Source organism: Salvia splendens, chromosome 16 (assembly GCF_004379255.2).
Source record: "Salvia splendens isolate huo1 chromosome 16, SspV2, whole genome shotgun sequence".
In the NCBI taxonomy this organism is placed as follows: Eukaryota; Viridiplantae; Streptophyta; class Magnoliopsida; order Lamiales; family Lamiaceae; genus Salvia; species Salvia splendens.
Genome location: NC_056047.1, coordinates 729,552 through 755,164, shown reverse-complemented (window position 1 = coordinate 755,164; position 25,613 = coordinate 729,552). Strand labels below are relative to the sequence as shown.

Here is a 25,613-nt window from a genome sequence, read left to right as displayed (position 1 = left end):
ACTACTATATAGGAAATGACTCAACTATGAGCGAACTTCTCAAAATGGAAAAATGACTCAACTATAAAGGAATTGAGGGAGTATTAGTTAACAGTAGTAATTAAGGATTAATACTACGTGTAACAATTAATCAAATCGTTTCCAACGTACGTTATTATCATTATTCACAGGTGTTAAATTAGCAGATTATGAGTTTAATTGTAGTTTTGTATCTTTTCCGACAACGGCGTAACCAATAAGTAACCAGCAACCGAGCAAGAACAAGACCAAAGGCCCAAAAATCGACGAGGCTCGGGAACTTAAAATCTCAAGCAAGATGTAAACCCAACCGCAGTTCGAACAAAGCAGAAATTAACAAGAACACTAGAACCGATAGGCACTAGCTTCGAGCCAAACAAAGAAGTTTCAAATTCATAGGAAATGTACCAAATTTCAGCCAAAATATTTGATTTTAAGGACTAGGATTTGGACGGCTATAGATAATCATCTCATTCCCATTCCTATCATGTTGTGCTATAGATTAAATAATGCATAGATAGAACAACAAATTTTCTTGAAGTTTTGATGCGAATCAAACTGAACATGTTTATTCCCCTAACTTTACATGATTTATACAATTTGATGCTTGCAAAAGTATGTTTTATGGTGTAGGAAGATGATTGAATGGTGAAACAAGGAATGAAGCTCGGATGGTGAAAAAGTTGTGCAAAAATTCCAGCAAGTCCCAAAAATTGGCCACCCGGTCGGGTGAATTTGTGGAGTTAATATTCTACCCGGCCGGGTGAGATTCAGAAGGTGTGAGAGTCAGCAAGGGTCGAATTTCTATCACCCGACCGGGTGATTTTTCAGTTGTAAAATTCTACCCGGCCGGGTAATTCGTTCTAACTGCAAAATTGCAGTTTCGTGGGCGGTTTGTGAGAAGAAAAAGATGACAAATCTGGAGAGAGAAGTGACGGTTTCGAGGGGAGAGAGAAGATATTGGAGAAAGAATAGAGAAAGGGGGGAAGTGACGTGAGAGGAAAAAAGGAAAAAAGGCTGTAGAAGAAAGGAGGGGACGGGTGAAAAGCTGGGGAAGGAGGTGACAAGAGGGAGACAGGAATTGATTAAAAAATTGAGAGAGAAAGTGACGTTTTTTTGGGAGAAGAATTGTTAATTCTTCAGACTTACTCCATGAATCAAAGTGTTCTTCTTCCATTGTCAATTGATCCTAGTTTAATTATGCTTGGCTAAAAATCTTGTGTTGCTCCAAACATATAATTGGATAATTTGTTCATGTGATTTATGTTATGTTCTTCTTTATCTTATGATCGTTTTTACCACAATTTTAGTGTTTGAATCTATTACTTTTGGTGCACCTTTTGTAGTAGATCTTTAGGCTTATTTGAATGTCTCTTTAACTTTGAATAAGTTGGAACATTGTGGTAATTAATTATCAATTAGATTTGTTCAAATGATAATTTGATAATGGATTTCATGTGCTAATAGTAGTTGATCTCTGATTCTCGCGCATCCGTAGGATTCCTAGATTAACGAAGATAAGTTTTTTGAATATGTGTTCAACTATTCTTGAACTTTTGTATGTCAAGCATGTTCAGTGCTAGCATCGAGAATTGATTTCATAGTCCCGTAAGTCATAAGATAAAGTTGGATATAAGAATAAATCATTGTTTTATCCATGAGTGTTTGGAGTAACATGTTCTTCTCTTAAATCATCTTACTTGTTTTAGTTCGTCTATTTGTTTTTGCATAATCTAGAGATCAAAATCTTCAAACCAAAGTATTTTTTATTATGAGTTTTGTTAGCTTTAGAATTAAATAATCTTTGCCTTCCCTGTGGATCGACACTCGAAGTACTACATTCGATGCTGTATTCTTGAAGTATCGTTGTAATATTAGAGTTATTTTTATTAAACTTGTGTGATCTTGCACTTGATATTTGAACTCGAAAATTACACATCAAGTTTTGGCGCCGTTGCCGGGGAAGGCAATAGATTGTTTATTTTCTAGTTTGTGTTCTGTTTTATTTTATTTGATCTTTCTTTTATTTTTGTAGGTACTCATTTCGTGTCCTTGGAGGTGATAGTCATCTACCACGTCTGGACTTGAAGACGAAGGAGTATATTTTCTAGGTGACATCTTTTAACTCTTAGTTTAGGTAGTTTAGTTTTTCACTTAAGCACACACGTTTTATAGTACTTACCCCGAAGTTGTCGAGAGGTCTCGCTTTCGGTATTAGGAAATATATTGTGTTTGTGTGTGGTGTATTTTCTGTTGTGTAGGTAATAATAAAAAAAAATAGTGAATGCACACAAGGTCACAGGGTACACCACCGTTCGGACTACTCTGTTATCAAAGAAGAAGAAGGGTTAGAGGTTCAGAATTTGAGATCTTTCCGGACTATCCGAGTCCAATCAGCAGTAATTTACAGCTTGGGTTAAGTGCAAAAAGAGATCAAGAATCAGAAGTAGAATCAATGGCAGACAACAACAATGAGGTTCCACCACCCGTGGGAAGGTTTGGCGACACTCTTAGGTCGGGAATTGAGTACCCGGGGGAGTTCGCTTATGCAAATGATAACGTCAACATTCCACCCCACTACATTAGTTTGGTGAATGGAGAGAATCTTTTCCATGGTCGAGATGAGGAAGATCCGGTGAGTCACCTCAATGCCTTTTATGAGCTAACAAATTCTCATAGACCTCCAAATGTGGATCATCATCGGATTAAGAGGGCACTATTCCCGTTCTCGTTGAGGGAGAAAGCAAGAGCATGGTATGATTCATTACCGGGCTACAACATTGCAACATTCCAAGAGTTGAAGACGTTGTTTCTTTTGGAATACAATTCTCCAATGAAGATCGAGAAGTTGAGAGAGGAGATCACCTCATTCAGACAGAAATATGATGAGTCCTTCGCAGAAGCTTGGAAGAGATTCACAGAAATGCTAAGGAAATGCCCAAGTCATGGTCTAGCTCCGGGGCATGACCTTTTGAAATTCTACAAAGGTCTCAACAATGAGGGCACGGGACTAGTCACTGCAGGCTCAAACGGGAACTTGGATGATCTAACACATGACGAAGTGAGAGCCTTGTTTCAAAGGTTGGCCAACAATCAAAAGAATTGGCACAATCCAAGAAGAGCGGCTGAGAAGGTAGGAGATACATTCGGTGCCACCAAAGATGGGGAAAGAGTGACACCTATAGAGGCTCAATTGGCGGACATTAGCACCCAGATGTCTTCAATGACGAAAGCAGTGAAATCTCATCAACTTACTCCTCAACCTCAAGCAGTGACCGTTATGAAGTGTGGGTTGTGTCAAGGTGGACATCATACTGATCAATGTCCAAGTCTTCAAGGACCACCAGTGGAGGATGTGAACTACATCGGTAACAATCGCCAAGGGTTCAACCAAGGCAACCAATACAACAATCAGCAGAATTGGCGGCCTCAACAAGCAACTTGGAATCAAGCCGGTCCTAGCAACAGTTCGGGTAATCAATGGAGGAACAACACTCAACCTCCGGGTTATGAGAAGAAGCCATCGGTCGAGGATCAATTGGGACAGATTCTCTCTTTCATGACTAAGAGCCAAAAAGAGAATGAGAACTTCAAAGATAAGACGGTGGAAAAGTTTGGGCAGATCGATGCCACAATGAGGAATCTCGAGACTCAAATCGGGCAGCTTGCTACAGCATCACACACAAGGATTCCTAATACCATCCCAAGTAATACAGTGCCCAATCCGAGAGGTAATGAACAGTGCAAAGTGGTGACTTTGAGAAGTGGTAGAGAGTTGGATTCAACACCATTAATGGACGGCCAAGGTACTTCCGGCATCTCACACGCAGGGGCGGATGAGATGTTAGGCTTGCATTCCTCGCACGCAGGGGCGGACGAGGCATGTAAGGGAAGTCCCGCGTTGGTGCAGGGGGCCCAACATGGTCAAGAACAGGCTGCATCCGGCAGCAAGGGATATGGTGAAGAATCCGATGCAAGTGAAAAGTGTTTAGCATAAGAGAAAGGCAAGAAGATAGTGGAAATGAAATCAAAGAGACAGATGAGGACAAGTCCAGCACTAGATCCGAAAAGCAAGTTCAACTTCCCCGATCATATTCCTCCTCCACCATATCCACCCAAGAGGAAGAAGAGGGCTCCAAAAGAGAAAAGCTTTGAGTGGATGATGAACGTGATCCGAAAAATAAATGTGGATGTATCATTGGTGGATCTCTTCACTAACTTCCCCAAGTTCTCCAAGTTCTTCAAGGACATGATGGCAAACAAGGAGAAACTATAAGACGAGGGGATAGTGGCTTTGAGCATGAATTGCTCACAACTGATTTCGGGAATGATGCCAATGAAGAAGAGGGACCCCAGAAGTTGTGTGATTCCTTGTGAGATCGGGAATACAATCTTCACAAAATGCCTATTAGATCAAGGATCGGGGATCTCACTTATGGCTTTGAAAACTGCTAGAGCCATTGGATTAGAGGAAAGGATGGAACCCATTGACATTGCTCTACAATTGGCTGATCATTCCATCGTGAAGCCCACTGGAATAGTAGATGATGTCTTGGTCAAGGTTGATAAATATGTCATCCCCGTTGATTTCATAGTCTTGGACATGCCGGAGGACAAAGAGGTACCGATTCTATTTGGTAGACCGTTCCTCGCCACGGGGGATGTGTTGCTTGGAGCTAAAGACAACTCTGTCACGTTCAGAATTAATGGTGAGCAAGTGACCATTAATGTAGAAAAGGCAATGAAGCACCCTAATGATGGAAAAGCGTGCTTTAGAGTTGATGTCCTTGATAAGTGCATATTTGACAAGATGTGTTGCTCGGCAAGAATAGAAGGAAGTGTATATGACAAAGGGAGTTTGGAGAGAGACTATGGTTCGACACTTAAAGTCGATTTTGATGAAATAGAAGATTCTCAAGTTGATGAACCAAGTCTCGAGAATGAGTGTATTGTGGATACTTTGGTGGCGGATGTAAAACCTTCAATTGAAGTACCACCAAAGCTTGAATTGAAGCCACTCCCGACAAATCTGAAATACGCCTTCCTTGGTGAGGATGAAACCTTACCGGTTGTGGTATCGGCTATGTTGAATGATGAAGAGGAATCAAAATTAATAGAGCTACTGAAGTTACACAAGAAAGCTCTAGGATGGTCCATTTCCGACATCAAAGGAATTAGCCCCTCAATCTGTATGCATAAAATCTTGATGGAAGATGGAGCTAAGCCGGTAAGAGAGAGACAAAGGAGGTTGAACCCGCTTATGCAAGAAGTGGTGGAAAAGGAAGTGAAGAAACTGTTGAAGTTTGGGATGATTTATCATATTTCCGATAGTGAGTGGGTTAGCCCGGTGCAATATGTACCGAAGAAAGGAGGAATAACCGTGACTGTCAATGAAAAGAATGAAGTGTTAGCAACTCGATTGGTAAACTCATGGAGAGTTTGCATGGACTACAGAAGACTGAACAAGGCAACAAGAAAAGATCACTTTCCGTTGCCCTTTCTGGATCAGTTGCTTGATAGGATTGCGGATTATTCTCACTATTGTTTCTTAGATGGATACTCGGGGTATAATCAGATTGCAATTGCCCCAGAAGATCAAGAAAAGACGACATTCACATGTCATATTGGAACTTATGCCTTCCGCCGGATGCCTTTTGGGTTATGCAATGCACCGGCTACATTCCAACGCTGCATGATGGCAATTTTTTCCGATATGAATGAAGACATTATGGAGATTTTTATGGATGATTTTTCCGTCTTTGGATCCTCATTTGACTTGTGCTTAGAAAATTTGAGACGGGTCTTACAAAGATGTGAAGAATCGAATCTCGTGCTCAATTGGGAAAAATGTCAATTCATGGTCAAGGAAGGCATAGTGTTGGGACACAAGGTGTCGGAGTTGGGGTTGGAGATGGATAAGGCGAAGATTGATGTGATCTCGAAGTTACCTCCCCCAACGAATGTGAAGGGCATCCGTAGTTTCCTTGGTCATGCGGACCGACGGTTTATAAAAGATTTTTCAAAGATTGCAAAGCCACTTTGCAACTTACTTGAGAAGGATGCCAAGTTCGTCTTTGATGATAAATGCCTTAAGGCATTTGAGTTACTTAAGAAAAAGCTAGTCGAAGCACCTATTATTATCACACCCGCTTGGTCGAAGCCATTTGAATTGATGTGTGATGGTTCGGACTATGCTGTGGGGGCCGTTTTAGGCCAAAGGAGAGATAAGGTCCTATATGCAGTCTACTATGCTAGTAAATTACTCAATGAAGCTCAGTTGAATTACACCACGACGGAGAAGGAAATGCTAGCAGTAGTGTATGCCTTTGAGAAGTTCGTGCTTACTTACTTGGCACGAAGGTGGTAGTGTTCACGGATCATTCAGCTATCAAGTATTTGATGAATAAGAAAGATGCAAAGCCTCGGTTGGTGAGATGGATTCTATTACTACAAGAGTTTGACGTGGAGATTAAAGACAAAAAGGGGACCGAGAACTTGGTAGCTGATCATCTCTCTAGACTAGAGGGATTGGAAGAGACGTAAGATGAGAAAAAGAAAAGGATCAACGAAAAATTTCCCGACGAGCAAGTGTTGCAAGTGGAAGCTCGGGAAACATATGTGCCGTGGTTTGCTAATCTGGCGAACTACCTTGTCACGGGCATTATGCCAGAAGGGTTGTCATCTAACCAAAAGAAGAAGTTTTTGAGTGATGATGCACTATTTATTAACACTAAAAATCCCTGCAAGCATACAGGGTAGATTTAGTATAGCTAAAGGTCAGTACCGGATATCGAACACAGGGAATAAGATTGCAACTGGCTATCATATACTAAGCGTCATATACTATCTAGAGACATGGAGCTTTGGGTTTTAGTAAGATTAAACTAGAGAAAAAAAATATAAAAAACGTATAGAAACAAAATAATACAAAGCAGGCTAAAGAAAGTAGAGTTTTAGGATCCAACTACTACGACCTAGTGATGATTAATCTCACAGAACCTTTACCTTTATGTGTCTCCAGGATTATTAGGAAAGTCGCGATTTTCAGATAAGCCCTCTCTCGAGTGCACTTATCTAGTAGATTAGACTCTAACTATCAAAGTCTCCTTCCAAAAGATTAGATTCTAACTCCTTAAGTTCCTAAGACTGAAGCCCTCACAAAGGGTCCCCTCTCTCGAGTGCAGATAAACCTATGTGTTGTACTCGTTCCTTTTACCACGTAAAACTAGCTATCTCTCGATTAATCTAGTTAGACGGACATAGTTCTAAAGTTGGCCAGACAAAAGAACAATAAAAGCACAAGAACAAGCAAAAAAATCACAAGAGCTAGAAAAAGGTTCAATTCAATAAATCAAAACATATTCATAATAGTTTTCACCCAAAAAACTACAAATGGTGTTTAACTACTCATAGACAAGTAGTAAAAACAAAAATAAAAGTATAAGACATGAAAGAAATTGATAAAACCCAAGGTTGAATCTTCAATCTTCAGTCTTTTCTTGCCTGGATCTGCAGAGCTCCGCTCCAATGGAAGATGGATGAATTATGTGTGGAAGATGGAATGGAAGAATGTGTAGAGGAGGGAGGATTGGAGGCTCTGAGATGTGGGAGATGAAAACCCTCGGTCTCTTTTATACCCGGGGCGGAAATACAGACGTAAAGCCTCGCAGAACACATCGCCCGGTCGGGCGATTTTAAGTCGCCAAAACGCTCGGTCGGGCGAACTTTCTGGAGTTCGTGACTAAAACGCCCGGTCGGGCGTTTCCTCTGAAATCCTCCAAAAGCATTGTCTTCGTCTTCGAAAGGGCTTCGCGTGAGTATCTTGCACGCCCCCATCGGAGTCCGGATGAGAGAGTTATGGCTATTATACGAAAGTCGCGCATTGAAGCGCGGATGACTTGAATAATATAGTGGGCGATTCTTCCTTCAAGCTCGTTTTCAAGTCATTTTCACCTGTTTTAGCTCCAAACACTCGACAAACTCGTCAAAACACTAATTAGTGTATGTGTGGATAAAAACCTAAATTAAACACCTTAAATCATCAAAATCACCATCTCATTACCCACAACACCATCCTAAATTATGAGTTTGTCAAGTGACACCCGCACATATGTTTGGGAAGATCCATTTCTCTTCCGTATTTGTAGTGATGGAGTGATTCGAAGGTGTGTTAGAGAGCATGAGCACCTTCAAATTTTGTCTGCATGCCATGATTCTGTGTATGGTGGCCACTTTGGAGCACGTCGAACTGCGTTTAAAGTGCTTCAATCCGGATTCTTTTGGCCATCGATCTTCAAGGATGCAAAAGCCTATATAGAGAGATGTGACAGTTGCCAAAGAACCGACAATATCTCGTGGAGAAATGAAATGCCAATGAACAACATTCACGAGGTAGAACTCTTTGATGTTTGGGGAATAGACTTCATGGGACCGTTTCCCAAGTCTAATGGGCAACAATACATTCTTGTAGCTGTTGATTATGTCTCCAAGTGGGTGGAGGCAGTGGCCTCGGCAACTAATGATGCCAAAGTGGTGTTGAAGTTCATCAAGAATCACATCTTTAACCGCTTTGGGACACCACGAGCTATAATCAGTGATGGAGGAACTCATTTTTGCAACAAATTGTTTGAAAACTGTTAGAAAAAGAAAGGTATAAGCTTGTAGGATAAGCTTTGTATTAGCTTGGAGGCTAAGAAATATATTAGCTTGGAGGCTAAGAAATACATGAGCTTGGTGCCCAAGAATACTTGTAGCACAAGCTTTGTAATGCCCTATATAAGGGTGTTATATTGTTGAAGAAAACAATTAAGCCTTTTACCAAAATCCTTCTTCTTCTTAGCCATTTGACATGGTATCAGAGCCAGCAACGATTCTTGGAGCTCAGAATCAATCTCATCATCGCTCTTAAACCTCTCCCAACCTCTTGGCCAAGCACCTGTAAAAGGCAGAAATGTCAGAAACTGAAAAGGTGATCACCGGCGACCCGAACTCATCCGAAGCGGATGAGTTCGCACGTCTCTTTTCAAATTTCATGCGAAAAAAACTCATGCAAAACCAAACACCAGAAAATCCCGACAAATCAGAAAAACCAATATACAAGACCGATGCTCAACCCTTGACAGTAGGGTTTAAACTCAACGGAGAAAACTATCCGGTATGGTCCATCCTGATGCACAATGCGATTAGCGGAAGGGGGATGGTATCTCACATCACTGGAGTCACATCCCCACCAGCAAGAACAGATCCAACGTTTACACAATGGCAGGAAGTTGACCATTGTGTATTTACGTGGCTAGTTCAAAATATCGAGACCAAATTGGTCAGCCGAGTGGCTCAACAACCGACGGCGAAGCACATATGGGACAGCCTGGCCGTAACATACAAAAGCGGTGGAGATTCGTTACAGATATACGATCTACACCGTAGGGCAAGCACTCTAAAACAGGGGAACACCACACTGGAGGAAGTGTGGAACGATCTCAATGAGATCTGGACAGCAATTGACCAAAAGAGGCCCAACCGGATGAAATGCCCAGATGATATACAGATCCACAATGAAGAAACTGAACAAAACAGACTATATCAGTTTCTTACGGCATTGGATGACAAGTATGAAATCGTAAAGAGAGAGGTGTTAAAAATGGAACCACTTCCCTCAGCCGAGCAAGCGTACAACATAGCGAAGCGGGAAGATGCTCGATCGGAAATTCTCCGTCCTACAGACGGAAAACCCCCAGGAGACGGAATCGGAGCAGGGCTATTCACGGCGAGGAGGCCAAATCACTCCACCGCTCCACGCCGTGGTGGCAGTAGCGGAAATGGGGGATGGAACCAACGGACATCCGAGGAGTGAAGAACGGATAATGATAGATCCAAATTGATTTGTACCAATTGTGGAAAACGCAAGCACACAAGAGAGCAATGCTTTGAATTGGTGGGGTATCCGGAATGGTGGGAGTCGAAGCACAAATCGGCGGCCACTCGGCCACCGTGGAGCAAAGGCCACGCCGCCGCAGCTGTTGGAACGGATGGAGGAATCACAACCCTCGCCGCCACCGAGGGCAGCCGTGACACGGCTACTCATACCCGAGGCAACGAGCAGTTGATCGGCGCACCACAGAGAACAGCCGGAATCGCGCAGTTCGCCGCTGAAGGAACCAAATCCGACGAAGAGGAAATGAGGGAGACGGCGGGAGGTAACGCGGTATTAGGGTTAGGTTTGCAACCTAACCCTCGGCCTTCCTTACCTTTACAAAATATACCTCATGCTGAAAATATGTTTGATTTGGCCCCAATAAAATTCCGAAATTCTAAAATAAACCCCAACATGCTCGAAAACTATAAATCAGCCCCCATTGAATGTAAAAATAGGTTTCAAGTCCTAGAAAAGTTTGGGACAGCATGTGCTATGTCTGCAGGTATTGGAAAAATCAATAGGTGGATTTTTGATTGCGGGGCCACTGACACGATGACTTATGATGAGTCAGATATTTCTAAAACTCACAAGCCTCACCTATCTCATATTCAGACTGCTAGTGGGGATTTTACGGTTGTAAAGGGGGCAGGGACTGTGAAGATTTCTCCAACTTTAGAATTATCTAATTGTTTGCATGTTCCCTCACTTTCCCATAAACTACTGCCAATCAGTCATGTGACTCGGGAATTAAATTGCACACTGCTAATGCAACCAAATTTCTGTCTACTGCAGGATATCAGGACCGGAGAGATTATTGGGCGTGGCACTGAAAGTAACGGGCTGTACTACGTGGATGAGATAGCCCAAAAAGGAGCTGCCATGCTAACTCACGGGTCTGCTGATAGGGAAGCTTGGCTTTGGCACCGACGCCTAGGACATCCTTCTCCGGGTTATTTAAAAATGTTATTTCCTACTATCACTTCAAAATCGAGCATGTATTGTGAAACTTGTGTTTTAGCTAAAAGCCATAAAAACCCCTATCTGTTGAGTAATTCTCGTACTAAATCTATTTTTGATTTAATACATTCTGATGTTTGGGGGCCCGCACCAGTAGTTGGGGGACAAGGCTTTAAATACTTTCTTATCTTTGTTGACGATTGTACCCGTATGACTTGGGTATACTTTATGAAGCATAAATCTGAAGTTTTCGAAAACTTTGTCCACTTCTATAATCTTGTCCAAACACAATACCAAAAACCCATCAAAACCCTTCGATCTGATAATGGGGGGGAGTTTGTCAATTCCAAAATGAAACAGTTCATCCTAGAAAAGGGAATGATACACCAAACCACCTGTGCCCACACTCCAGAACAAAATGGGGTAGCCGAAAGGAAAAACAGAATCCTACTAGATATGACCCGTGCCATACTCATTGAATCACAAGTCCCAAAGACCTTCTGGCCTGAAGCCCTCGCCACTTCCGCTTACCTTCTAAATCGGCTACCTACCCATATCCTAAAGTTTCAAACGCCAGTCGAGACCCTAGCCCTATACACGACCATTCCTCAACATCTTTCCCTAAAACCTCGGATCTTTGGCTGCTCCGTCTTTGTCCATATACCAAAACATGAACGAACAAAATTATCCCCATGCGCTATTAAATGTGTATTTGTGGGTTAAGGGGTAAACCAAAAGGGTTATAGATGCTTTGATCCTAAATCTAATCGTATGTACACGACCATGAATTGTGACTTTCTTGAATCAGAGTACTTCTATACCCACCTTAGCGGTCAGGGGGAGGGTGATATTAGGACACCTAATAGTGAACCACTAAGCTGGGTGTCAATGCCAAGTGTACCAGAAGTGGACCTACCAGAGGAAGCAGTACGCAACTCCGCTGGACAAGTCTCTGACGTGGTGCAGACTGAAGCGGCAGGTGACACAAGTCCTAGTAGTGACTCTCCGCTCCTGATATCAAATGTAATTACTCTTGCCCCTGTCAATGAGATTACAGGAACTAGTGTTGTGGATGAGACTCAGGGGGAGAATAGTGATCAACCTAAAGAAGTTGAAATGGATGAAGTTGAGGGAGTCGATCCTGACACTGGGAGATATATACTACCTCCAAGGGCAAACAGGGGAGTACCACCAAAGAGGTACAGTCCAGAAAGAATCAACAGAAAGGCAAGATACTCTATTGCTAACTTGGCAAAAGGGCACCTGACTGAGATGGCTCAGGCGTTCGAGGAAGCACTCTACGACGATGAGGAAATCCCACAGTCAGCCGATGAAGCGATGAGGAACAAGCATTGGAGAGAAGCTATGAAAAAGGAGATAGATGCTTTAATGCGTAACCACACCTGGGACAAGTGTATACTCCCCGAAGGAAAGAAACCAGTTGGGTGCAGATGGGTGTTCACCATTAAGCGGAGACCGGATGGAAGTATCGAGCGGTATAAAGCTCGACTGGTGGCTAAAGGGTACACTCAGACTTATGGAATAGACTACTCAGAAACGTTCTCTCCTGTAGCTAAGATGGATACAGTCCGAGTACTACTTTCCATTGCCGCCAATCGAGATTGGCCACTGTACCAGTTAGACGTCACTAACGCCTTTCTTCATGGGGAGTTGAAAAGGGAAATATATATGGAGGCGCCACCAGGCTTCTCTGATGAATTCAAGGCAGGTGAAGGATGCCGATTGAGGAAGACTCTGTATGGGCTGAAGCAGTCACCGAGAGTCTGGTTTGGTAGATTTGCAGACGCAATGAAGAGCTATGGATACAGACAAAGCAATTCAGATCATACACTGTTCCTGAAAAGGCACGAGGGAAAGACTACCTGTTTAATTGTGTACGTTGATGACATGATTATTACAGGCGATGATGCAAAGGAAATTGAGAATTTGAAGGAGAAGCTTTTCAAAGAATTTGAGATGAAGGATTTAGGTGATCTCAAGTACTTCTTGGGAATTGAAGTCCTTCGCTCACCACGGGGGATATTCTTGAGACAGAAGAAGTACATCTTGGACATCTTAGCAGAGACAGGCCTACTAGAGTGTAAGCCAGCCGAGACCCCAATTGTACAAAACCATGGCTTGAAGATACAAGATGGAGCCGAGGCCGCAGATCGAGGGCAATATCAGCGACTAGTTGGGAGACTCATCTATTTATCTCACACTAGACCTGACATCGCTTATGATGTAGGGGTTGTAAGTCAATTTATGCATCAACCCCAGGCCGAACACTTAGAAGCTGCACTAAGAATAGTTCGATATTTGAAGGGAACCGTCGGACACGGAATAGTGTTTAAGAAAAATGGAGACTTAGACATCCATGGGTATACTGATGCAGATAGGGCAGGTAATCCAGTGGATAGAAGGTCGACTTCAGGCTACTTTACATTCGTTGGAGGAAACTTGGTAACGTGGAAAAGTAAGAAGCAGAAGGTGGTAGCCCTGTCTAGTGCAGAGGCAGAATTCAGAGGAATTAAGAGTGGTCTGACCGAGATCATGTGGTTGAGGAAATTGATGACAGAGATTGATTATATTCCAAGTAAGAGTCAGTTATACTGCGACAACAAAGCCGCCATAAGCATTTCAGAGAATCCAGTCCAACATGACCGAACAAAGCACGTTGAGGTGGATAGACACTTCATCAAGGAAAAAAATTGAAGAAGGAGTGGTCGAATTCCCTTTTGTACGTTCTGAAGATCAACTAGCAGATGTACTGACCAAGGCAGTTAGCTCAAGGAGCCTTGAAGGAGTTCTTGACAAATTGAGTATCGGGGATCCCACTACTCAATTTGAGGGGGAGTGTTAGAAAAAGAAAGGTATAAGCTTGTAGGATAAGCTTTGTATTAGCTTGGAGGCTAAGAAATACATTAGCTTGGAGGCTAAGAAATACATGAGCTTGGTGCCCAAGAATATATTAGCTTGGTGCCCAAGAATACTTGTAGCACAAGCTTTGTAATGCCCTATATAAGGGTGTCATATTGTTGAAGAAAACAATTAAGCCTTTTACCAAAATCCTTCTTCTTCTTAGCCATTTGACAAAAACCTCCTACGAAAGTATGGTGTCCAACACAAGGTTGCTACCCCTTATCATCCCCAAACAAGTGGTCAAGTTGAAGTCTCCAATCGTGAGATAAAACGGGTGCTTGAGAAAGTGGTAAGGCCGTCTCGAAAGGATTGGGCTCAAAAGCTAGATGATGCTTTGTGGGCATATCGAACGGCATATAAGACCCCGATTGGAACTTCTCCATACAAGTTGGTATTTGGGAAAGCTTGCCATTTGCCGGTAGAGCTTGAGCATAAAGCTTTTTGGGCTTTGCAAAAGCTTAATTTGGATTATGATGATGTAGCCGAGAAGAGGATGTGCGACATGAATGAAATGGATGAGTTTAGGCTTCATGCATATGAGAGCGTTGATCTCTACAAGGAACGTGCTAAGAAGATACATGATGCAGCCATTAAGCCTCGTCATTTCCATGAAGGACAACTGGTCCTTTTATATAATTCTCAGCTCAAACTGTTTCCGGGCAAGCTCAAGTCAAGATGGTGGGGTCCTTATGTGGTGCACAAGGTGTACCCCTATGGTGCTGTGGACATTCGAGATCAGAAGAGTGACTCTATTTGGAAGGTGAATGGCCAACGCTTGAAGGCTTATGTTTGAGTTGAAAGTGGCATGGAGGCAAGAGAAGTAGCTTCTCTAGTGGAGCCAAAAGTGTAGAGCAAGAAGGAGGAAAGTCAAGCCAACGACTATAAACAAAGGCGCTGATTGGGAGGCAACCCAAGATTTTATGTTTTTTTATCTTTGTTTTCGTATGTTGGAGGTTTTGTTTGCTCAATTCTTTCCTCTAACATTTATTTTGAATTGAGTGTTTCTTTTTGTAGGTTTTGTTCTTTTTGTAGGAGCAACTTCGAGATTGGATCGGAGCTTAGGAGGAAGCACACCTGCAAAGGATTTTTACACCCACCCACCCACCCGAATGCACTATGGATTTCATGCCAAGTTTGGGGGAGTTTTCTTCGCCTTTACTTTTTATGTTCACTTTGCATGCATTGAGGACAATGAAGCATTCAAGTTTGGGGGTTGTGAATTATTTGTGATGCATGATGCATGTTTTTGGTTGTATTATATGATAAAGATGTTTTGAATCTATGTAGTTGACGGGTGCATGTTAGATTTTCGGCTTTCTGGTTGGGAAATCTTGCTTGATTTTACTTGAACTTTGAAGCTTAGGATGAATGGAATGGGTACATGAATTTATTTGAAAGAGCATGTTGTGATTACAATCGATTTCTTGAGTTGAGGAGAGTATGAAAATCGCATGTCTTGTGGAAATTATTTTGGGTTGATTTGCTTTATCGAGTGAAGTGCTTGCGTTCATTTGTATTAATGATTTGGGAGGATAAGGCACTAGGATGAACTCCATGGCCAAATGATCACATGCCTAGTCCTATACATGATGCCCTAGAAGCCACTTTGAGCTTAATTCTCCATTGTTTGTGTAAATACTTAGCCAATCACTTAGCTACTTAAATAAGCCTCATTTTAGCCTCATCAATAAACCTTGCTACTATTTGGGTGCTAAATACAAGTTTGAGCTTTGTGGTTTGAGTTTTGAGTGTTGGGTGGTGAATTGTAAAAATGTAGACATTTTTAGACTTGATGTAAAGCATATGTGAAAAGAATGAAGTTCTTAGAAAAAGACGACCTCTAAATTTGCAAAAGTCGAGGTCTTATCTAAAAAAAATGAAAAAGAAAAAGAAAAAGAAAAGAAGGGAAAAAAATTATGAAATAAAGTTAGAGCTTCTATTTGTTTTTATGATGTAATCTTGTCTAGAATGATCTCAAGTTTGGGGGAGTGAGAGTTTGGTTGTAAAATCTTTGTGTTTGATCTTTGGAAGGAAGTTGTAGGAGGAAAGACTTTGGCACTCAAATGTGTAGCTTTTGAGCTCACTATCCATATTTATCCTACCTCATCCCTAGCCCCATTACAACCTTTTATTAAAGACCTTGGACCTTATTGTTGATGCATTGTGAATGTTTTGTAAACAGCTTGGTAGAGTTAAAGAAGTTTGATTTGAAATCCGCGAGTCTATGTGATTAGTAATGCTTGATGAGTCAATGACGACGGTTTGAGTTGTATGATCTTATGCTTGGACTTACTTTGAAGTGCACCTTGACTTGAAATTCTAGGTGGATGAGTGATTGTTCTTGAGAGTGGGAAATCTTGATTGGAAATGTTGGGGGTTTTGTTTTTGTCATTCACGTCCCTACGTGAGTCGCTCTTATGAAAACTTTTGATAAACTTTTGTGAGTTGAGCTTTAAATTTTTGTGTTTTATATGATCTTGCTCGAGGACGAGCAAGCAAATAAGTTTGGGGGTATTTGATGCGAATCAAACTGAACATGTTTATTCCCCTAACTTTACATTATTTATACAATTTGATGCTTGCAAAAGTATGTTTTATGGTGTAGGAAGATGATTGAATGGTGAAACAAGGAATGAAGTTCGGATGGTGAAAAAGTTGTGCAAAAATTCCAGCAAGTCCCAGAAATTGGCCACCCGGTCGGGTGAATTTGTGGAGTTAATATTCTACCCGGCCGGGTGAGATTCAGAAGGTGTGAGAGTCAGCAAGGGTCGAATTTCTATCACCCGACCGGGTGATTTTTCAGTTGTAAAATTCTACCCGGCCGGGTAATTCGTTCTAACTGCAAAATTGCAGTTTCGTGGGCGGTTTGTGAGAAGAAAAAGGTGACCAATCTGGAGAGAGAAGTGACGGTTTCGAGGGGAGAGAGAAGATATTGGAGAAAGAATAGAGAAAGGGGGGAAGTGACATGAGAGGAAAAAAGGAAAAAAGGCTGTAGAAGAAAGGAGGAGACAGGTAAAAAGCTGGGGAAGGAGGTGACAAGAGGGAGACAGGAATTGATTAAAAAATTGAGAGAGAAAGTGACGTTTTTTTGGGAGAAGAATTGTTAATTCTTCAGACTTACTCCATGAATTAAAATGTTCTTCTTCCATTGTCAATTGCTCCTAGTTTAATTATGCTTGGCTAAAAATCTTGTGTTGCTCCAAACATGTAATTGGATAATTTGTTCATGTGATTTATGCTATGTTCTTCTTTATCTTATGATCGTTTTTACCACAATTTTAGTGTTTGAATCTATTACTTTTGGTGCACCTTTTGTAGTAGATCTTTAGGCTTATTTGAATGTCTCTTTAACTTTGAATAAGTTGGAACATTGTGGTAATTAATTATCAATTAGATTTGTTCAAATGATAATTTGATAATGGATTTCATGTGCTAATAGTAGTTGATCTCTGATTCTCGCGCATCCGTAGGATTCTTAGATTAACGAAGATAAGTTTTTTGAATATGTGTTCAACTATTCTTGAACTTTTGTATGTCAAGCATGTTCAGTGCTAGCATCGAGAATTGATTTCATAGTCCCGTAAGTCATAAGATAAAGTTGGATATAAGAATAAATCATTGTTTTATCCATGAGTGTTTGGAGTAACATGTTCTTCTCTTAAATCGTCTTACTTGTTTTAGTTCGTCTATTTGTTTTTGCATAATCTAGAAATCAAAATCTTCAAACCAATGTATTTTTTATTATGAGTTTTGTTAGCTTTAGAATTAAATAATCTTTGCCTTCCCTGTGGATCGACACTCGAAGTACTACATTCGACGCTGTATTCTTGCAGTATCGTTGTAATATTAGAGTTATTTTTATTAAACTTGTGTGATCTTGCACTTGATATTTGAACTCGAAAATTACACATCAAGTTTATAATCTTTAGATGAACCAAGTTTTTAACAGGGTAACAAATATAATCAAGATGGGGACACCATTACAATTTCAATCTCACATGTGTGTGACAAAACAATAGATCCAGAGCATGCCAAGAAGATATGTACAATCAATATTCTCAGCTCCAGATCAACCCAAAACCGCTCCGAGTTGATGCAAAACTCCCACCTACTTGGTCCACCAGTAAATTAAAATTAAAAACGTGCACACAGATGCAACTAAGGAGAGTATGATGGTGTCCATGGACTTTTTCTTCTTTATTGATGAGAGAATGTTATTCACCTGCACAATACCAAGAAAGCTTGGTCTTTTATTTTATGTCCGGCATATCTGGGATTTTTATCATTTCAAGTGTGCAGTGTGATTTTTGCTGGATAGGCACATTTAGTTGTTTTACTTACCGTTGGAAGACGGCTTCCCACATTACTAAGCTTTGAATTAATGCCCCCAAATGTGGAGCGCTGGAAGACTAGGGACTTCAATGTTTCTTGAGCTTGAGATATCACGAGTCCACCTACAGGAAAACGAAGAGTTAACTCAGAGAAAAAACAAATACAGATACATATAGGAAACAAAATCAGTTAAACCGTGAGCCAATTTTGTCTCCATGGACACCAGTCCACACACACTTCTTGAATATGATAAGGCCATTCATTATCAGCACAAATAATCACATTTATCATATTGTAACCTACACATTCAGAATATGGGTTACGAACATCTTTTACATGATTTGGCATCATATTATGATATATCTTAATTGGAATCAGAATAATGCAATTTGAGAATTATATGCACCCAGTTTCCATTCGGCCAACTTATCCAGTTATTAAGACTCATGCTAACCAAGATAAGCTCGTTATTAGGTGATCCGGACAAAATATGTTATTCCCAGCCATGGTAATATTGTAAATCAAAGATAGATATTCACATCATCAGATAATGCTCTCTCACTTTATCAGTACCTTCAGAGTTCTTCATTAGCAAGCAATCATGCCTGTAATACGATGTGTAATCACATTTCGTCTTCTTTGGTGTAAACAGGACCTCCACAATTTACCCCTACAATATGCCTAGCAACATTGCATGAGTAAATTTTAAGGTCTGTATCTTTCCATCTGGCAAACATGTAGTGTCCCGCAAAGCAACACCCAGTAGCTTTTCAGATGCAACAAAGAAAATTCTATTTCCATTATCTTCATGTTCTTTTGGTGGCAGCTCATGACTCATGAGGCCAACATCATTTCACCTATAACACTACATAGACAAGGCTACCCATTACCTGGCTGGAATTTCTATGGAGAGAAGCACGTTCCTTGAGAAGAGCTTAATCATAAGAACCACCACCTTCTTCAAGGTCTAATCTTGAACGGTCAAACTCCCTAAAATCCTCAAGCACTGATGCATGCTCTTTTTTAGCTCTATGACTGGAATGAAGTCGCTTGAACTCCTATCGAACCAAAAAGAAAGGCACTTTAAGCAACATAGAATTCTTAATCAGCCATATGAAAGATGAAGAAGCTAAAAAAACACAAGACAATACTGAATAAGAATCATGAACATACACAATTCAAATGAACAGCTCAGAAATGCCAAGATCAAAGAATTATACAGCTGAGGTTTTAGGTTTACACTTTACAGCATTATCCACACAGTCTTATGTCACTACTTCTACAAGATTATTATGGAAAACATCTTCAACTGGAACATAGCATAGAAATTCAGACTGAGAGCTTAGCTCCAGAGAGCAACCTCACAATTCAAAGCCAAGCCATACACACAGTTCGCATTCCTAAACAGTGAGATGACAAGATAATTGCAAACCTGAGTAAGATCCTGAAGGATTTCCTGATGTCGTGTCAAAGTATGAGAAAAGATCTCTGATCCACCAGATGATTGCTGAAGCTGTTTCAGGAGATGATCGATTCCAGACTCCAAATCATTACGTTACATGATTCAACTTTTGTTGAGACTAAGCTGAGTTTCAAGTTTCCTCGCCTGTTTAGATGCAAGCACAGGACAGACACAACCATATATCAAACAAAGTGAAATCGATGATGCAGCTAAATAGTATATGAAGAATTAGATCCAGAATCGAATCGCACAAAATGATAATAATAATATTCACAATTCACAATGCAGCGGAGGAGTCATCACAACTGGCAAGAGTGAGCAAAGCGGCAGTCATTAAAGATGATATCCGCATAACAAATGGCGATCTAATCGTAATTGAATTGTATTTGCAGACTAGGCTATGTAGGAACCACAATCACCACTAAACATCACAAATCTGATCATGCCGATTGTAGCCCTAAAATCTAGATTCTAGTGGATTTTGGAGCGCGAGTAAATGAGATTGGAGGAGAAAATAGTCAAAATGGATTGAGATAGATACCTGTTTGCGCAAGGAGTCCCAATTCAGATGCGTGGCTGTTGAATTGTATTGCAGGAGGGGAATTGAAGTGGAGAAAGGTTATATACGTCTTGCTCACTGTTTATTCAGAAACTTTCTTCTTTACTGTTGGTTTACCTCATTGAAGAGCTTAGCCATGGCCAAGCGCTCCTGTGTAGTGTCACAAGCACATTCTGAGATTTCTGTAGAAGCTGCATTCACCCGAAATTAAGAATGACTGGAACTCGAAAATTCTGTATTAATGGAGTAGTATTCTTGCGGATGGGATTTAAATCACTTACATATTATTTCAACTTCTGGCAACGGATCAATCATTTTGGTATCAAATGCCTCGGAACAAGGAGTTTCTGTTTCTTTGACCTTGCGTGGTGTCACTCCGTCTCGTTTGGTTTCTCATCAGCCTGCGAGAAAAAATTTAGAGAATATTATAATGTCAGGTCTAACAACAATCAAACCAGAATCGGATGATTTTTCAGAACCAGAGCACTTTCCACTTTCCACAGCTTACAGCTATAACATTAAAAAGGCCTTACATAATAAGCTCTCTGCAGCTCTGCGTTGAGACCTTTTTCTAGAAGCAGAACCCTTTTCTTGATAAATTCAACTTGTCTTCTCTGCATCTCCCGGAAATGGTACAGCATGGACTGGTCTTGGAAAAGTTGTGACCGGGCCGGGATGTAGTATCAGTAGCCCCATGTGCAATATCAGGAGTAGCTTCACTCCCAGCAGTAGTCCCTTTTGCATCATTTCCAGGTGCTTCAGCATGTTCTGAGTTCACACCATTTGTTGACTGAGAAATTCCCGGGTTGGAAACTTGAGGCGGGGGAACTCCAGAAGCAGAGGCCTGGGCCTGAGAAGTCCCCATAGCATTCTGCACTTGAGTAGCTCCTGGGGCAGGTGTATTTATAAATGGAAGGTTCAACTCCTGACAAATCACTTCTTGTATTCTCAAGTCCTTGTCATCAACAATTGCTTGCCATCTTCCATAACCATGCCTGATATTGGATGATAAAATTATATCGAATCAGGGTTACTTAATCAAGTACAATACACAGAATCAGCAGTGCCTAAATTGCATCACATATCCAATCACATATCCTCCCATCCCAGCCTGCTTTGGGTTCCTATGCAAGCTTGTGTGAGTTGGATTTTTGTTTTATAGATTATGTTAATTTCATTTGGACAATTTATTCATTTGGTTAAATGTTCCTGAAAATTGCCTCATGGCCTATATTTTCATAACGTAGTGAAAAATCTCAAGGAAGGGTAAACAGATACTACACTTCATTACTGCACGCAAAAGCAACTTATCATGGTGATCCTTCCAAACTCTCCCCCCTTTCAATCCTGGATAGCGGGATATGATATCATCCTTGAAAACACTAGAGCCATCTGATAACACCTTTAACTGTAAACCAAAATATATATATTAAAACAAGGATCAAACAAGTTCCAGCACATTTAACATGCGCCTGCAATTTCCATCGGGAAAAGTAAGGAGAGAGAAAAAACAATAACTTTATCAGATCACATAAGGCAGGCTAAAGGTTATCCACCTAATTGTTTCTAAGTAAAGAATAAACTAGATAAGACATGCAGTAGACAGAAGCATTCTTCCCCTCCATATCCAATAAAACAAGATAGACCAAGTATATGTTTTACTGAATACTGGAACTTAAAACAAATCATTAATATTACTTATCCAAGATACAGAACTTACTTTGTCCCTGATGAGAGATAATGTTCCTATTCTCACGAGTACATCCTCTATTCTTAGTCTCTCTTTTGGTACATTGTCTGCAGCCAACAGATAGTGTGTATTAGTTGATCTTGTTTGGACCTACAAACTTTTGCGCAGGGCGGACGCATAAATTTTCGCCTTTAGGGGCTCAACTATGTTTTATATAGTCAAAATTTATGTTGTTAAAAAGATATTTTATCTTAGGTGTTCCATTTTTCTGTATGAAATGTCTCATATTAAACGTTTTTTTTAATTTTTACTATTTTTTTAATGGACCATGCATCATACTATTACCTCATTTTACTTAGTGTTTATTATAAAAATAATGGAGTATAAAAAATAGGACTCTCGTTCTATTTTTTAAAAGTAGCTCTTATATATGTTTTTTAAAATATACACCGAGATAAAGGGGGACACATAATAAAGGACGGATGGAACTAATACTAGCATATAAAAAATTACAATAGCATAAATATTTTTTTTTGACAGAAACACTACCTATACAAAAGAATGAAACAATTCTTATTTACACATTCATTTTCTTATTCTCAATTTTTCATGAAAAATGATAAGAAAAAAAATACTCTATCCATTCCACTTTAGGAGTGTCATTTGAGTTCGACATGTGTTTTAAGAAATGTAAAAAAAAAGATAGTGAAAAAAATGGTGGAATGTGGGTCCTATTTTTATAAAGTAATTTTATAATAAAATATGAGTAGGAAAATGTTAGTGAAATGTTATGCCTATTATCATTTATGTAACATTCTAACCGGGACTCCTAAAGTGGGACATCTAAAATGGTAAATTGGGACTCCTAAATTGGCACACCTAAAATGGTAAATTAAGACTCCTAAATTGGGATGGAGGGAGTGATTTTTTGCATCATTGAACTCAAAACAAAATTATAAATTCATTTTCTTATTCTCAATATTTCATAAAATAAAAAAATGTTTTTTGCATAATTAAATTAAAAATAAGCAGATAGGAAGAACTACAAAATTGAAACTGACTATAAAAATCAACAACATATAGGTGCTACTGGAGTACTAGAAAATAAAATTAGTTAGTTTTAATTTTAAATAATTTTGAAACTACTCAATATAAGTATTCGTCTTACATTTTTTTCAAAGTAGAGACCGAAGAAGTTAACTTATATGCACGCCTTTAATTTATGTCAGAATATTATACATTTTCCAAGAAAAGAACTCAAACAAGTTAAATAAAATAATGATAATAATAATTACTTATTTTTATTGGCATGTATATCTTCTTCTTCTTTCGAAACCATTTCTCTGCAACTTAAGAAATTTAAATTTCAACCCTTTTTATCCTCTAGTTTTCATTGATTTAATCTTCCATGTCACTAATTTGGTGAGGGCTGAACTTGATTTTTCAACATTTTGAAATATTTGTAAATAGAAAATAAAGGAAAAAAATATATTTGTGTGGCAAAATTATATGGATGGGTTTGCACCCAACACTAGTATGTTCACTAAACACATATTTTTCTTCATATTATGCTTATTATATACAGACTAATTAAAATTATTTTAATTAATTTTTTAGGTAAAAATATCATCAAATATCAAGATTCAATTAGTATTTTTTTAATTTTCAATTTTAGTTAATTTTGAAACTAATCGATTTCAATTTTCAATTTTAGTCAATTAGTTTACGATATTTGAAAATTTATTTTTGTAAAGGAATGAAAACTAAAATAAAAGCAATAATACGAAAGATTTTTTTCCCAAGTCATAAATATTTTGTTTCCATGTCAAAATTATTTTGCCAAATTTCACCATTTTCCCTATGATGTAAATTATCTTGTTTCCATGTCAATATTATTTTGCCAAATTTCATCTTTTTCCCTATGATTTTGTTTTTGTCAAGAGTATTATATTTTGTTTCATTGTCAAGATTTTCTCTCTATTTTTTTTTTGTTTCCTTGTCAAAGATAGCCGTATTTTTCGTCTTTGAATTTATTTTGTCAAAGATAGCCGTATTTTTGTCAAGAGATGAATTTATTTTAGTCTATAAGTATAGCCGTATTTTAATGTAGTAGTTTCATGTCTTTGATAAAATAGCAAAGTGTAAGCGTATTTACATCTTCTACAACCAAACCAAACCCTAATTTTGAGAATTTAGAGAAAGAAGAGAATGAATTCTTCCACCAAAAACCAAAGCCCTCGAATTTTGATGTTCCCATGGTTAGGGTATGGCCACATCACACCCTACTTAGAGCTTGCCAAAAAACTCACCACAAAAGACTTCTTCATTTACTTGTGCTCCACTGAAGCCACCCTCTCTTCCATTCGAACCAAAATCCCTCCAAACTTGTCAAACTCCATTGAATTAGTTCCCCTTCCCTTGGAGGTTTCACCAGATGATCTCCCTGAAAAGTACCACACCACTAATGGCCTCCCTCCCCACCTCATGGTCAAGCTCAAGGAGGCCTTTGACAACTCCAAACAAAACTTCTCATCCCTTCTACAAAAACACATGCCCGACCTTCTCATCTTCGACTTCCTCCAGCCGTGGGCCCCTCCGTTGGCAGAGGCCTTGAACATCCCATCCGTCATTTTCATCACCAGCAGCTCTGTCATGACCAGTTTCATGTTCCATCACTTCAGCGACCCGGGCGCTGAGTTCCCTTCCGAGAATATCAGGTTCCGCCACTACGAGTCTTGTTTCATGGACGAGCTGCTAGCCAACGCACGGGACTGTGAAGAGAGGGAGAAGGGCTCTGCGGGAGTCAACATGTCTCGCGAGATCGTCCTCATCAAGGGGTCTCGAGAGATCGAAGGGAGATACATTGAGTATGTGTCTGGTTTGACTGGGAAGAGGTTTGTCCCAGTTGGCCCTCTTGTTCAGGAGCCTGATGATCAGAACTCCTCATCAGAGTTGTTGTCTTGGCTGGATCAGAAAGAGGCGAAATCGACTGTTTACGTGTCGTTTGGGAGCGAGTACTTCCTTAGCAAGGAGGACATGGATGGGATTGCTCATGGTTTGCTACAATCCAAAGCTAACTTCATTTGGGTTGTCAGGTTTCCGGAAACTGAGGTGGTTCTCGAAGAGAAGCTTCCGGAAGGTTTTCTTGACAAGGTTGGAGAAAGGGGGAAGATTGTACAAGGATGGGCCCCACAGACAAGGATCCTGGTCCATCCAAATGTGGGAGGCTTTGTGAGCCACTGCGGCTGGAACTCTGTGATGGAGAGCTTCAAGTTTGGGGTTCCTATCGTCGCGGTGCCAATGCATCTGGACCAACCCATCAACGCTAGGCTGGTCGAAGAGGTTGGTGCGGGGGAGGAGGTACTGAGAGACGGAGATGGGAGGCTGAATGCTGAGACAGTTGCTGCGGTGATCAATCGTGTCGTGGTGGAAGATGGTGTGAGGGCGAAGGTGGATGAGGTTAAGGCAAGGCTCGCCTTGATGGCCGATGGAGAGATCGATGAAGTTGCTCGAGAACTCATGAGCATTTGCAGCAAGAGTTTGATCAACTAATATACTTCTATGTTTGAGTTTTTAGTGTAGTAAGGTTTTGTTGGTGTTTTTTCTAGTAATATTTGTTAGGTTATTTCATGTTCTAGTTCAATTGTTGAGTTTAAGTCATTTTTGGACTTGAACTTTGATTGTTTAGCTTAAGTCATTTTAGGACTTAGAACTTTGATTATTTACTTCAACTCACTTTTGGGCTTGAACTATTTAT

General features: G+C 40.1%; 3 protein-coding genes, 1 non-coding gene and 1 pseudogene across 4 annotated transcripts; 2 read left to right on the top strand and 3 right to left on the bottom strand.

Moving 5' to 3' along the window:
- The first annotated feature begins 2,473 nt into the window (after positions 1 to 2,473).
- On the top strand, positions 2,474 to 4,294 carry LOC121771868. Its single transcript, XM_042168758.1, has 2 exons — positions 2,474 to 3,824; positions 4,017 to 4,294. The coding sequence occupies exons 1-2, from the start codon at positions 2,474 to 2,476 to the stop codon at positions 4,292 to 4,294; spliced, it is 1,629 nt and encodes a 542-aa protein (XP_042024692.1).
- LOC121773103 lies at positions 2,864 to 2,970 on the bottom strand. The gene has a single exon (XR_006044676.1). It is a non-coding gene; the product is annotated as a small nucleolar RNA R71 (small nucleolar RNA).
- A 13,458-nt stretch (positions 4,295 to 17,752) lies between the features above and the next one.
- On the bottom strand, positions 17,753 to 20,481 carry LOC121771867 (annotated as a pseudogene).
- A 57-nt stretch (positions 20,482 to 20,538) lies between these two features.
- LOC121771866 (CHD3-type chromatin-remodeling factor PICKLE-like) lies at positions 20,539 to 21,791 on the bottom strand. Its single transcript, XM_042168757.1, has 4 exons — positions 21,750 to 21,791; positions 21,450 to 21,574; positions 20,700 to 21,161; positions 20,539 to 20,567 (listed from the first exon to the last, which is right to left on the bottom strand). Exons 1-3 carry the CDS (start codon positions 21,789 to 21,791, stop codon positions 20,738 to 20,740), a joined length of 591 nt encoding a protein of 196 aa, XP_042024691.1. The 3' UTR covers positions 20,539 to 20,567; positions 20,700 to 20,737.
- A 2,288-nt stretch (positions 21,792 to 24,079) lies between these two features.
- LOC121771864 (beta-D-glucosyl crocetin beta-1,6-glucosyltransferase-like) lies at positions 24,080 to 25,408 on the top strand. The gene has a single exon (XM_042168756.1). It carries the CDS (start codon positions 24,104 to 24,106, stop codon positions 25,406 to 25,408), a length of 1,305 nt encoding a protein of 434 aa, XP_042024690.1. The 5' UTR covers positions 24,080 to 24,103.
- Positions 25,409 to 25,613: the final 205 nt, after the last annotated feature.

What these genes read in the sequence shown, in the direction of transcription:
- LOC121771868 (XM_042168758.1), top strand. Translation starts at nt 2,474, where the DNA reads ATGGCAGACAACAACAATGAGGTTCCACCACCCGTGGGAAGGTTTGGC. An exon ending in ACCATTAATGGACGGCCAAG is followed by an intron (nt 3,825 to 4,016) that starts GTACTTCCGGCA and finishes GTTTAGCATAAG; the next exon opens with AGAAAGGCAAGAAGATAGTG.
- LOC121771864 (XM_042168756.1), top strand. Translation starts at nt 24,104, where the DNA reads ATGTTCCCATGGTTAGGGTATGGCCACATCACACCCTACTTAGAGCTT.
- LOC121771866 (XM_042168757.1), bottom strand. Translation starts at nt 21,791, where the DNA reads ATGGAGGGGAAGAATGCTTCTGTCTACTGCATGTCTTATCTA. An exon ending in TCTACTGCATGTCTTATCTA is followed by an intron (nt 21,575 to 21,749) that starts GTTTATTCTTTA and finishes TTTGGTTTACAG; the next exon opens with TTAAAGGTGTTATCAGATGG. An exon ending in CTTTTGCGTGCAGTAATGAA is followed by an intron (nt 21,162 to 21,449) that starts GTGTAGTATCTG and finishes ATCCAATATCAG; the next exon opens with GCATGGTTATGGAAGATGGC.